The sequence below is a fragment of the Pteropus alecto genome, unplaced genomic scaffold (genome assembly GCF_000325575.1).
Source record: "Pteropus alecto unplaced genomic scaffold, ASM32557v1 scaffold134, whole genome shotgun sequence".
Classification (NCBI taxonomy): domain Eukaryota; kingdom Metazoa; phylum Chordata; class Mammalia; order Chiroptera; family Pteropodidae; genus Pteropus; species Pteropus alecto.
The window spans coordinates 9,655,511-9,668,900 of record NW_006436283.1 but is presented as its reverse complement, the minus strand read 5'-3'; the positions used below and the strand labels follow the sequence as shown (position 1 = coordinate 9,668,900).

Sequence of the window (13,390 nt, the reverse complement as noted above, 5' to 3'; positions counted from 1 at the left end):
AATAATTTCGACTCTAACTGAGGCAATTACAATGGGTGGCAGAGAGGGGACACTTCTGGGAGCCATTTAGGAGACAGAATCAATAGAACTTGGTGACCAGTTTTGACAGGAGGAGCGGGAAGAGGGGAGGGGATGTACAGTACAGCCTGGTGACTATGGTTAACAACACTGCATTGTAAATTGGAAAGTTGCTAAGAGACGGTGTATCTTAAATCTTCTCATCACGAGAAAAAATTTTGTGTGTGAGGTGAAGGATGTTAAGTAAACTTCTTGTGGTAATCATTTCACAATATATACATATATCAAATCATTGCATTTTATACCTTAAAATAATACAATGTTATATGTTGGTTCTATCTAAATCAAACTGGAAAGAGTAATAAAAACATTCTTCCACACGGCCATGATCAAGCAAATGAACAATAATTCCCTAATACTGTCTTATATCCTGTCAATATTAAATTTTTCTAAATTAGCCCTCAAATGTGTTGTTAGCTTGTTCGAACTGAGATCCAATCAAGTATCATGTGTTACATTTGGTTATGCTTCTCTAGTGTCTTTTAATGTACAGTATCCCTCTTCCAACCCATTTTTTCCCTCGGATATTGACTTTTTGAAGAGATCAGATCATTTGTCTTGTAGACTATCTAGAGACTGGTTTGCGAAATTATTTCCTTGTGGTATCATTTAATTTGTTCTTCTATTAGCTGCATTTCCTGTAATCTGGAAATTAAGTCCAGAGCTCTGATTAGATTTAGGTTAAATGTTTTTGGCAAGAATCCTTGATGTTATGAACTTCATATTGCATCCCATCAGGAGACCCACAAGGTCAGGTTGCCCCGTTATTAGTGACATTTAGTTTAATCATGTCCCTTGAGGGTAGGAAAATGGCTAGACTCTTTTTATATTTCTCCGTGGTGTCTGAAAAAGCGCTGGGCATATGGTAATGTGGGATAGATCCAGTCAGCTCTTGCTATTGGCAGTAGTTACGTTCTATAAAATCACCGAGAACACTGAATGAGGGAATAGTGAACCTCGGCTTCTAGGGGAAATACAGGGATCAGGTTCCTGTGTGTGTCTGTCCACAACATTTTCCCCGACTGATCAGTACTGCACCTTGTTTTATATGAGTTTCCGTTTAAAGACACCTTATTAAATAGATATATTTTTGATTCATTCCCATTGAACTCACAGCCAACAGCCCCCTAACTCATTCCTGAATGAAGCTGACCTATCATACGTATTTTCTCTGTAAGGCTCGTCACAACCTTCTGGCCCTTAGGCATGCTGGCCAGCACCTCAGCACTACGCCATTTTAAACAGTGGAATCACCAGCACAGAGCACAAAAATGTTAACACCATGGCGCTAACAGACTGTGAAAAGGACGCTTGCTTACAGTATGAGAACGGAAACAAGAAGGTTGTCTCATTTGATCTCAGCTGGGACATGCACGTTGGGTGACTCAGATTTTTCGCATGGGGTCTGCGTGGGGCCGTGTATAACAGCTTAAGAGTCACGAGTATTGATTTTGGGGTTACAAATAAACTTAGTAGGTGAATTCGAAATATGGACTCTTTAAATAAATCAGAGGACCAACTGAGTACGTGGGATTAAATCGATTTGAATTACTTGTGTGACCTTGGATGAGTCATATTACCTCTCTGGGCTTCCTTTTCTTTACCTGTTCTGGGACGGGGTGACCTTCGAGCTTTTTCCCAGCACTGGAATCTCAAGGACAGAGTGGGAATTGAATTTTCCCTCGGCCTGGCTTCCTGCGGCTGGCGAGATCTCCGCCACTGTCTTTTCCGTGCAGATTTATGGATTTCCACGCGGCCGCCTCCACATGCTCACCCTCCCGGGCGTCCCTGCTCACCGGGCGGCTCGGCCTTCGCAATGGAGTCACGCACAACTTTGCGGTCACCTCGGTGGGGGGCCTGCCACTCAACGAGACCACCTTGGCCGAGGTGCTGCAGCAGGCGGGCTATGTCACCGGAATGATAGGTAACACTGGCGCCCCAAGGCCCGGGGTCCCATCTCCCGCTGCATTTACTGTGCCGGCTGCTTCGTGTTGGTGTAGCCCTAATACGCTGCCACCTCGTCTGCTCGTGTGTGCGTTTTTGTTTATTTCTTGCTGTATAAGTTAGGAATGCTTTCGGTGATAAGTAATTGAAAACAGCTAACCATGGAATAAACCATATCTGAGCTGTTTTCCCGCACTGTAACAAGCTTAAAGGCAAGCGTTCGCTCTCACCGGCTTGGCCGCTCAGAGAAATCGTTTCTTTCTTGTCCTCGTGAGTTGCCTCATGGCTGCACTATGGCGGCTTCGGTACCACTCACCATAATTGGGTTTCAAGGAAGGAAAAAGACAGGGGAGGCCAGCCCCGTTTGTTCACTTTTATCAGGAAAGCAAGTCTTCTCAGCCCCGGAAATGCCCTTGAATCTTATCGGCGGGAGCTGAGGATCGGGATTATAACGAATGACTTGGACTGAACAAAACCGAAGGTCTCTGAGCCGGATGAGTGTAGACATGGGTGCGGGGCAGGCAGCCAGCTGCGTCCGCCACACTCTCCAACCGCTTCCTTCTCTTTTCAGTTTTCCTAAACGCCTCTTCCTGGGTATTTCTTTTGTGCCAGGCCCTGGGCTAAGTGTTTAAATGCATCAGGATAACCCGGTGCCTCCTAAGTTTATGATTTCCCCCACTGACCATGTGAGAAAACTGAGTTTCAGACATTGAAGAGACTTGTGCAGTGTTGCCTCACCTGGAGCAGGTGGATGTAGACAGGTGTGTCTGGTTCAGCCTTGTCCTTATGCTTTGCTTCACTGCCGGTGTCCCCTCCAGGGGCTGAGACAACCCAGCCATGGCAGTAGCATCCTCAGGCTGCCCGTGCTTGTTATTCCGACTCTCTGAGAGCTGGGTCCAGTGGGGTTCCTGCCTCTCCTCCACACGTGACGTGGCGAAGGAGGGTGTGCTGACAAACAGGACTGCGACAATCGTCCGACTGTTTAGATCTTTGTACCACATTCATTTCTTTGCCCCTTTGCCTTGCGGGCGACTTCCCTGGGGTCTTTACTTAGAGCAGAAATAGCAGGCCAGAGAATTCCAACATTATCAGAGCTCTTGGCACACTTGCCAGTTATTCTCCCCGGACCTTAAGCATTTACAGAGCGAGGAGCTGCAGTGTGTCTGTTTCTCCATGTGCTGGCTCGCTGGGTGTCTCTGCACTTGAACTGCAGCGGGAGGCAGTTTTGTGTTCAGCTTCTGCAGGCTGCTGATGTCGGCCAGAGAGGAAGGCGATAACACCAGGCGGGACCCGGGTATCTCTGAGACTATGTGGGGCATGCACCTGTACCCTGGGCCACACCTTCGCAGGGCCCCAGCCCAGGAGGGCAGAGTGAAGGGAGCGGTGGGTTATGTGGGGTTGCTCTGTGCAGGGAAACCTCTTTGAGGGGCTCCCGGTAATGGCCTGTCTCTCCCGTGTGGGTACCTGGCGTCATCCTGGCTTGCTCTCTGTCTTCCTGTGCACTCCCTCTCGGTCCCAGAGAGCGAGGATTGGCGTTCACAAGGTGTCTTCAGCCTCCCTTTGCTTGTCCACAGTAAAGGGCCATGACGATGGAGAACTGGGTGCGTGATCAGCTCCCCAGAGGGACCGAGAAGCCCCCGTGGGGATTCCTCTGAAAGTGTCTCTCTCGTTTTCCTACAGGCAAATGGCATCTTGGGCATCACAGCTCTTATCATCCCTACTTCCGTGGTAAGAATTCTTTGGGGAACAGAAAATAAAGACTTCTGTGTAAAAGGGCCCCGTTAACATTTAAGCCATCCTGCTCTGTGGGCATCTCTCCGAAGTTAGGACATCTTTGCTCACAGTGTCACTTGGGTGCGTTTGGGTACCCCGGGCACCCCTAGGTCTCATGGCCCTCTCCGCTGGCATCTTTCCTGTCCCCCTCCTTGGTTCCTTTCTGCCCTCTGGCTCGCCATCTGGAGTCCATCCGTGTTCTCCCTGACCTCGTTCCTCCCTGACCTCATCCCAGGGAACATTTTGGCGCTGTGAGGTCCAGAGGATTTCAGAAAAAAGCCAACATGACGTATTCAGGTCTTGATTTAACTCTCACCTCCTTCCTTCCCTCACTGCCACCCGATTGCCCCAAGCCTAGTCCCGCCAGCCTTCTGAATCTTAGGTGAAATGCTGTCTCTTACGAGAAGCATTTTGAGATTTCTGCCCCAACCCCAACCCCACCCCAGCTGGGGGCACTTTGGTCCTCTGATCAATCTTGTTGGCTTACTGATTATCGATCTCTTACAGCTGAATCTATATATCTTACTTTCTCATCACATAGGACGTCTTTTGAGGTCCGAATTTATTCTTTTATTCCTCAAAGTATCATGCATATACTAGATTTTCACCAATTACTTCTTAAATGTGTCAGTAGTTGCACTGGGAATGGTTAAGTGTGTATTAATTCTCTCTACTTTCTCCCACTCTGGGTTAACTAATCATGAGACGTTTTGTAAATCTAATCTTACAGCCAGGACCCAGCAAAATGTTTTCTTTGCATACTACAAAGGGATATGAATCAAATCCTCTTTTAATTACGTACTCCACAGCACTGCAGTATTAAATCATGGAAAATTAAATTTTCGTCCCGGGTGTAAGAATGCAGGCTCATAGGACAGAAGCCAGGTGGGGTGCTAACCAGTGGCCTCTCTTCCAGGTTTTGATTACTACTTTGGGATCCCATACAGCCATGATATGGGCTGCACGGATACCCCAGGCTACAACCTCCCTCCTTGTCCGGCGTGTCCACAGGGTGAGAGACCAGCAAGGTAATTGGTTATGGGCTCCAGAGCAAGGCGAAAACCTTAGAGTGTCTCCATCAGGAGGAAATGAGAGAGGCTGACGGTGCACAGTTGAGACAGCAAAAGAAAAGTGCAAAAAAAAAAAACAAAACTTTTAGCAGATATGAGGTCGACACAATTCTTTTATTGCAATTTCCTCGGTTCCTTGGACGGTTTAGCTCAGCTGGGGAGAGCTCGGTACTGCCACGGCCTCACGTCGGTGGGGCTCCCCTCCTCTTTTGCCCGCTGGCTTTGCTCCTGGGCCATTCACCTGGCCCAGACGCTGGACGTAAGGAGGGCTAGAGAGAGACAGAAAGTGCACAGGGCTCCTTACGAGCTCCACCTCAGCCTTCATTCTGACATTGGAGTGCCATGCAAGCACCACACAGGATGTTTTAAAAACATATTCAATGAAATGGGGAAATGCTCACAATATAATAGTAAGTAAAAAAAAAAAAAAAAAAAAGGAAATAAATCATCAACAGTGTGACCTTAACTGTCTCTGTATTATTTATGCCTTTACAGCCCTATCAAGAGAGACTCAAAGGAACTATGCCAAAATGGTTAACAATGGGTCATTCACTCTAGTTACGGGATTAGGGGTTTTCATTTTTTTGCCTTTCTCATTGCATTTTCCATAATTCTTTAATGAGCATGCAAAACATTCATTATCAGAAGAAGGTGATAAACCGTGTTCGGGTGATAAAGCAACGCAAACCACATGCTCTGCAGGTTCAGACCACACTGTGGTTATTTATACGGTTACAGGTGATTGAGCTTGGGGAAAACAGGTCTCAGCTGGCTCATTAATAACACAACGGTTAATATAATAATGGCCATTTATTGAGAAATTGATACATTCCAGGCATTCTGTATCCTTATCTGCAATCCACTGTGTGAGGCAGGTATTTATCTGGATTTCAATAGTGGGACAGGGGCTTATTTTCTCCCAAATCCATCCCTGTACCATGAGGAACATTTCTCGACCAGAAAGGCCTCCTGTTACCTCTGCTTTTATCTCTCTCCCAGACAGAGGGCTTGAGTTTTTATTGAGTTCTTAGAATATTGATCAGTGTAAAAAGCACTAACCATTGTTATTTCATTTAGTTTTTCCATTACCTCTGTAACAAGGGCAATACCATTCTTCAGATAAGAAAAGTCAAGGTCATGGCCAGAGTGATTTCTCAGCCACACTGATGAAATATTCTTGCGACAGATTCATTTCGATCTGTAACACCAAGGGCCGAGCTTGAGTTTTCTGGGAGATAGTATTGGTTCGCCCGCCAACTTGTTTTCAATTGCTAAAGTTTCTTCAAATTCTCTAAACATGATTTGAGATTTAAAAACTATCCCTGGCTATCTGTCCTGTTGTCAGATGTCGTGTCACATGAAGTAGCACCCCACAGACAGAAGTCATCATTTAGGGAAGACAGTGGAAAAAGCCAAGGATGGGCTACTGATTGGCTATGGGGACTCTGCTCGAGTAACATAGTCTGTTTAGACCTCGGTCTCTCTCCCAGCAAGATGGGGGTAATAATGTGTCCAGCTCAGAAAAGTCTCTGTGAACCTTAGAGCATGGCCAGGCTTGTCCAAGGAGCGTCTGCATCTATTCGAAGGGAATGGAAGAAGGTATTATATTGATTTTACACTTGGAGGAAATGGCCGACTAGAAGAACCGTTTGACGCCAGGCTATTCGATGTTTTGTATTTATGTGCATCGCTGCATTAAAGCATTTCCTCCTATCCTGTAACTACTTAGATGAATACTCTGCCGTCTGTGGTTTCCACCCAGGAGCACTGACAGGGACTGCTACACCGACGTGGCCCTCCCTCTGTACGAAAACCTGAGCATCGTGGAGCAGCCCGTGAACCTGAGCAGCCTTGCGCAGAAGTACGCCGAGAAAGCTACTCAGTTCATCCAGCGTGCCAGGTAAGGGGGGCTCTGGCCCCAGGGGTGCCCCCACTCCCGCCCACCACGTCCCCTGGCCTGAGCACTCTGCAAAGCCATGGTGGACTCCAACTGTCGAACAGAGATGCATGCTTGCCTCTCTCCTGTAAACAAAGCTGGAAAGCAGGCGTGTTCTCACCGTCCCTGGGCTTACCCATGTTCCTGCTGGGCAGGGTCTGTCCGCTGTATTCCGGGCCCTCGGGCATTGGTCGAGTTTATTAGTTGGCAGGGTGTGTTTGTTTCTTATTGCTTCCGTAACAGACTTATCACCAACGCATTGGCTAAAACAACAGCAGGTTATTCTCCTATAGACCTGGAGTTGTAGGGACTAAAATTAAGGCGTCGGCAGAGCTGTTTTCTTCCGGAGGCTCTGGGGCAGAATCGTTCCTTGCCTCTTGCAGCTTCTGGTGGCTGCTGGCCGCCTTGCTTCGTGGCCCCATTTCTCTTATCTCTGCTTCTGCTGTCTCTTCGCCTTCTCCTTCTCTGTAGTCAAATCTCCCTCCGTCTTCCTTCCATAAGGACACTTGTGATTACATTTAGGGTCTACCAGGACAGCCCGAGATAATCTCCCAACCTCAAGATCTTTAATTATGCTTCTGCCAAGTCCCTTTTGCCATGTAAGGTAACACAGACTCCAGAGTTTAGACCCTGGATAACTTTGGGGGCTATTATTCAGTGTAACCCACAGGGCTTACAAATTCCAGCATCTACAGAGCCCAGGTAGGTAGCTTTCAAGAGGAAAGCAGGCTGCGCATAAGGCATTAGGGAATGGTGGGGCCTGAGGTAAACTTGAACGCACATTCCCCATATAAGGTGGGCAGTGGCTACCTGGCTGCAGCTGCCTGTTGCTTCTTTGTGGGAATGGGAGCCAGGATTGTCGTGGCTTCCCACTTCACAAGACAGGAGACCTGGCCCTTGAGTGAAATCTCCTGATCTTTCAATGTTAGAAACGACTAATTAAAAATAACAAAAAGCAGAACCATAGCACAGGGCATGTCTAACAAGTCGTACGTGTGTGAGGGCTGCTGCTTCGCAACCTCTGTCAGGTCAGGGCAGAGAGTGGGTGTTATGAAAGCGTGGACCACTCCCAAATAGGGTGCACTCACCTTGGGTGCACACACAGAGACCATGGGGGCGCACGCACACGCCCGTGTGTGCGCGCATGCAGTCACTCCTCCCCGCCACCTCAGGCCATGTCCTGGCCCTTTGCAGCTGCCCTCCTGCTGCCCTCTAATGATCCCTCGTGTGTTCCTCTCATCCTTGTCCCAGTGCAAGCTCCTCAAGGACAGCGGAACAGTCGCCAGTACGTCCTTTAGTATTTTCCACAGATATAGTCTAAATGGGGAAGAAAAAATGAGCGCGCGCCTGCCCACTTGTGTGGAATTAAAAAGGGATGGATCGCACCAGCTCCTCGAACGGCAAGAACCCCCTAGCCTCTTGCTCAACCATGTTGGACTTTTCTAGAGAGAAGGGCAGCGGGGAGGGTGGAGGCAGCATGGTAGCAGATCCATCCATGTTTTCTTGATAATAAAACCTGCCTACAGCCATGGCACCCTGAACGTGCCCAGTCTTGTCTAATCTCGGAAGCTAAGCAGGGTCGGGCCTGGTTAATACTTGGATGGGAGACCACCTGGGAAGACCAGGGGCTGTAGGCATTAAAATACATATGTATATTTTATATATATATAAAACCTACTTAAGGCCTAAATCTGCAGAGAAGCCCCATGGAGTTTCAGAGACGGCATCTGACCAGTTCCTTGGGGCTTTCTGAAAAACACTGGCTTCCGTTCGGGCAGCTGGTAGGAAAAGGGGAAAGGCCCTTCTCCCGTCAGGAGGGTTGAGCTCCCTGGAGCTCTGAGGTGGTTTCAGGCCCTGTGGCCCGTGACAGGTGAGTGCTTCATGGCTGGTGGTGCTGGCCACCTCTGCCTTCATGGAGCCTCTAACAGCACAGCGCCCTCAGAGGGAGCAGTGGCAGCTGGCCGGGGACCAGGGACTGTTTACTGCTCTCTCTGAAGTGAGCGTGGTGCTGTTTATCCGCCGCTCCGTTAATCAGTTAAAAGACAGACAAATCAACACTCCCTTTATCACGTGAAAAAGGTAAAGAGTTTGCTGATTTGTTAATTAGTTATTAAGTGAAAAGTCACATGCATCCCACTGGCTTTTAACGTAACAGGCATGCTGACTTCTTTGGGATTCGACTTGCCAGTTCATTCGCGGTGTTTGGAGTGTCAGCAGAAAAGGCCCCCAGGCCTGTGCTCCTTTCTCCTCCATGACCTCCGACCCCACGTGGCCCCGCCCCCACCTGGACCTGTGTGGCAAAGCTACCAGGGTCCCTAGAGTATGGCATCCTGCTCTCTCAGCAAGGGACCCGCCCTAGGACTTCTTCAAAAGTTTTACTCAGATCTTTACTTGAATTGAGACCCCTTCACCAACAGGGACACTGAAAGCTAATCCTTGATTTGGGTTTTTGAAGCAGCAGACAGAGTTCTGAATTGGCAAAAACAGAGAGAGCAGATGGCTCCTGGGTCACAGCCAGCCGGGCCTCTGCTCCCTACAGGGTCTGAGACTGTGCGCTGAAGCCAAATAAGGGGTAAGAGTGTGACAGGGATGAGGGTGTTGGCCACAGGTATGAGCAGCAGCTCAGGATGTTTGCAGCCAGAGAGCACAGTCAACATTCCAGCGCGTTCGCCGTTTAGGACCAGGTCCTGCAGGTGCCCGATGAAAGATGCGCCCTGCCTTTCTGGGCTGGAGCCTCGGACCCGCGTCAAGGGCTCGGTTCCCTCTGCTGCTTGGCTCAGGCCCTTCCCCTCAGGGCTCCCCTGCATGCTGGTCTGTGCCTCCCCGTGTGGCGTTGCCCCTCCACGTTTCCCCTCGCCCAGCTCACACCTGAGCCCCAGCACCCTGCGTCTGCCTGGGGCTCTGGGGCCAGCTAGAAGGCCATTCTCATTCTTCTTCCTTCATCTTTCTCCCACCTGAATATCTGGATGAATAACGAGCGAGGAAAGGAACGAACCAAGGAATGGCGAAGCGGTGGGACCCGAGGCCTTCCCTCCGTGGCCTCGCCCCAGTGCCGTTCCGTCTGCCTTGAGTGGCCATCAGCACAGCCCACCTGTAGCCCCTCGTTCTTCAGACCCCAGTATCTTGGGGATCTCTCCCCTCTCCTTCCCCCAAGCTCAGTTTGCCTCCCCTGACCCAGCACCCGAATTTCACCCCATCACACTTCTCATTTGTAAATAATGATCTGATGGACTTTTTTAGTTGCATTTTTCTCCCTCATGGTCCCATTTGGTTGTTAAGCTCCAAGAAGGTGGAAATCACATCTATCACGTTTGTCACTCTATCCTTCGTTCTTGGGGCCTAGTTGGAGCTCTTAATAAATGTTCGTTGCATGAATGAATGATGAGGGAGGGACTTGACCTAACCACTTTTGAGTAGCTCCCAGGCTAGTGGGGAAACAGGTGTGTAAGAAGTTGGTTTTAGTGGAGGTGTATTATCGACACCGATCAGTACTGTAAGGGGCAGGGAGGATGAAGTGATCCAGGACTTGTGATCAGAGGAGGCACAAGGCTGTACCACCGTGGCCCAGAGGTGGGTGGTGAACTGTGGGGGGGAGTGGCTATTGCAACAGCCCATGCCAGAGAGACCCAGGATCCCTGCTGCAGGAGGAGAGAGGTGGTTCTGCAGCTGCCCTCGATCCTGCTCTTTGCCTGGGAATGGGGGTGGGGCACAGACAGGAAGCAGAGTCCACCCAGCTCCCAACACACCGCCAGTGGAGTCTTCAGGGTTAGAGTAGGTGGCTGGGCACCTGGGTCTCTAATAGACCCTTTATCTAGATGTTCTCAGGCGGTCATGTGCATGCTTGGCATTTCCTGTGGTCAACGTGAGTCATTCATTCATCTCTTAGGAAGAGCTGAGTCTGGGAATGGATATGATGGCCTGGATGTTGCAGAGAGCAGATTTTAAAATTTAAAAATATGTTTGCACTGGACTTTAGAGTGCAGCAGTTAAGAGCAAAGGCTTTATTCTCCGCTGGATGTCAGCTGGAATCCAGACTCTGTCACTCATTAATGTGTAACCCTGGACAAGTCCTTTGGTCTCCCTAAGCCTCTGAAGCTTCTCCTGAAGAAGGGAATGTGGGGTTCTTATGAGAATGAATTTAAACAACATGCGTCCCATTTAACAAGCTCACAGTCAATGTTAAAGAACAGTAACGATTATTACAGTTCCTCTCAGGTTCTCATTGGCTAACCAGATGATCTCCACATATCCTAGGAAGGTTCTAGACAGATGCGCACTCCCTGAACGCATGAGGCAGAAGGTATTCTGGGGGTTTTCTCTGAGGCAAGAGAGAGACCCTGGACAAGGCAGAGAGCCTTCTGGAGTGTGACCTTTTGGCTTCCTGTTCCAGCACCAGCAGAAGACCTTTCCTGCTCTACGTGGGCCTGGCCCACATGCACGTGCCTTTAACCAGGACCCAGTTATCAGCAGACTTGCGGGGCCGCACGCCATATGCTGCAGGCCTCCGGGAGATGGACAGCCTGGTGGGTCAAATCAAAGACAAAGTTGACTGCACAGCCAAGGAAAACACATTCCTCTGGTTTATAGGTAAAGTAGTCAAAACCGGCCAGCCTAACAGAGATCTAATGGATAACCCTGCACGTGGCCCCTGGAGAACAGAGGCTCATCAAGTGATCCTCTTTAATGGGGTGGGGGGCTTGCTTGGAACTTAGGGCCCTACTGGTGTTTGTTGGCTTGAATGCTGAGCACCTGTCCATTGGGGCCTCCAAGGCTGAGCCCCTGGAAAGGTTTGCCCAGAGAGAGCAGGTACCCTGCTGGCCCCCCATGTGCTGGTTAGGGCCATCTGGGTATTGCTCTTAATCGTTAATGAATGACTTCGACGCTGCGAGCCCGTGTAGTCCTCGAGCTGTTCTGAGACTCCCTCTTTACCATCCTCCTAGTCCCAAAGACATCGGTTGCCACCGGTCACCAGGCCACATCTTTTAGCTGAGTGGAGCTGAACTAGTGAGCCATTTAGAGGGCCCACACAGGCATTGTGGCTGGGGGGGGGCGGGGTGGTGTGAGGGGGCAGGTCCCTGTCTGGACAAGGGCAGTGGTTAAAAGCACTGCCTTTGGGGTGCGTAGAGACGTGGCTTTGTAGCTACGTGCTACTGTTGGGAAGGTCAACCTCTCTAAACCTCTGTTTCCTCATCCACAAAATTAAGCTAACAGTAGAATCTCATCCATAGCATCTCGGAGGACCACGAGATGATGGATGTGAAGTCCTGGGCACATCTTTGGTGCTCAGTCAATAGTAGCAGTGATGGAAGTGCTAACCCCACACTTCCAAGTGGGTGAGGCAGGAACCTCCAGACGAGGCTAAGCTGGGGGAGGGGAAGCCCACGTCTCTGAGAGCCCAGCAGAGCCTCATCTGAAGGGTGGCTCTTCAAGGGTAGAGTCGCATTTGTTTCCACAAAGTCCCTCTCCTAGGCAGTCCCCTGCCGTGCCTGGGATGTGGGGAGAGAGAGAGAGAACTAGTGAACGTGTCCACCGGCCTGTTGACTGTTACATGTTGCTTCTTTTGGTTTCTAGGAGACAACGGCCCATGGGCTCAGAAATGTGAGCTGGCGGGCAGCGTGGGCCCCTTCACTGGATCGTGGCAAGCTCGTCAAGGTAAGAGGCCTGGCCGGCATCCCCCTGCCGAAGCTGGGCCCAGGCCGGGACTGGGGATTCTGCCTCTGGGAGGATCATGTCCTATACAGGCCTTAGGACATCATTGTGAAACAGGGACAAGCTGCCCGCCAGCCACCAGGTGAGCCATTCAGAGAGGCAGAGAAGAAACTAATTGGGATGGAGAGAGTGTGTGTTCAGCCCGGAGCATCCTTCTCTCTCCTTCCTCCTCGGTCTCTCTCTGGGGACCAGCCACCTCTGGACAAGCCAGTCCACCAACCTTCCAACCACGGTGCTTCCTTCGACTTTCATCCTGCTGCCCTCACTCCTCCTTTCCTTCTTTTTTTTAAGACGTCATCTCTCCATCCATCCAACCATTAGTTCATTCCATCCATTCAAGAAATATGTAGTGCACACCTACTGAAGGTTTCCATATCCATGTTCTCTAAATCCTACAGTCACGAAAGGTAGGTTCATCGTCATTTACAGGTGAAGAGAGAGAGGGGCTCGGAGGGGCTAAGCAACCCGCCCAAGACCACACAGTTTGTGAGGCGCGAGCCAGGCTCGCTGCCAAAGTTAAAGGTGCTGATCACCCCGCTGCGCACTGGCCTTCTCTGCTTAAACACCCTTCAGCTCCCAGCCCAGCGCCCATCTGCTCTGAGCACTTTTCTTCCCAAGGCCTTTCACTTTCTGAGCGAGCAGCCATGTTGGGGACAGTTTGGCATCATGGACCAAAGCCTGAAAAAGGCGCATGCCTGTTGACGCTTCAATTCCTCCTTTAAGAATTTGTCCTAAAGAAATAACTAGCCAAGTGCACAATGGTGTATGTAAAAGGGTGCTCACTGCAGTGTTTTTTTTGTTTGTTTGGTTTTTTTTAGTAGTTTTCTATAAAACCGAGGGTCTAACAACAGAGGAGTATTAAAGAGATTATGATACATCC

General features: G+C 49.7%; 1 protein-coding gene and 1 pseudogene across 1 annotated transcript in view; both read left to right on the top strand.

The window, feature by feature from the left end:
• The window catches only part of ARSG (arylsulfatase G), an 89,656-nt gene that overhangs the window by 48,631 nt on the left and 27,635 nt on the right, over positions 1–13,390 (top strand). Inside the window, exons 3-8 of the mRNA XM_006912276.3 lie at positions 1,815–2,002; positions 3,703–3,750; positions 4,712–4,823; positions 6,628–6,765; positions 11,192–11,388; positions 12,373–12,453. Of these exons, the coding sequence (XP_006912338.2) occupies positions 1,815–2,002; positions 3,703–3,750; positions 4,712–4,823; positions 6,628–6,765; positions 11,192–11,388; positions 12,373–12,453 (764 nt within the window). The remainder of the gene's footprint in view (positions 1–1,814; positions 2,003–3,702; positions 3,751–4,711; positions 4,824–6,627; positions 6,766–11,191; positions 11,389–12,372; positions 12,454–13,390) is intronic.
• LOC112480099 lies at positions 8,320–8,438 on the top strand (annotated as a pseudogene).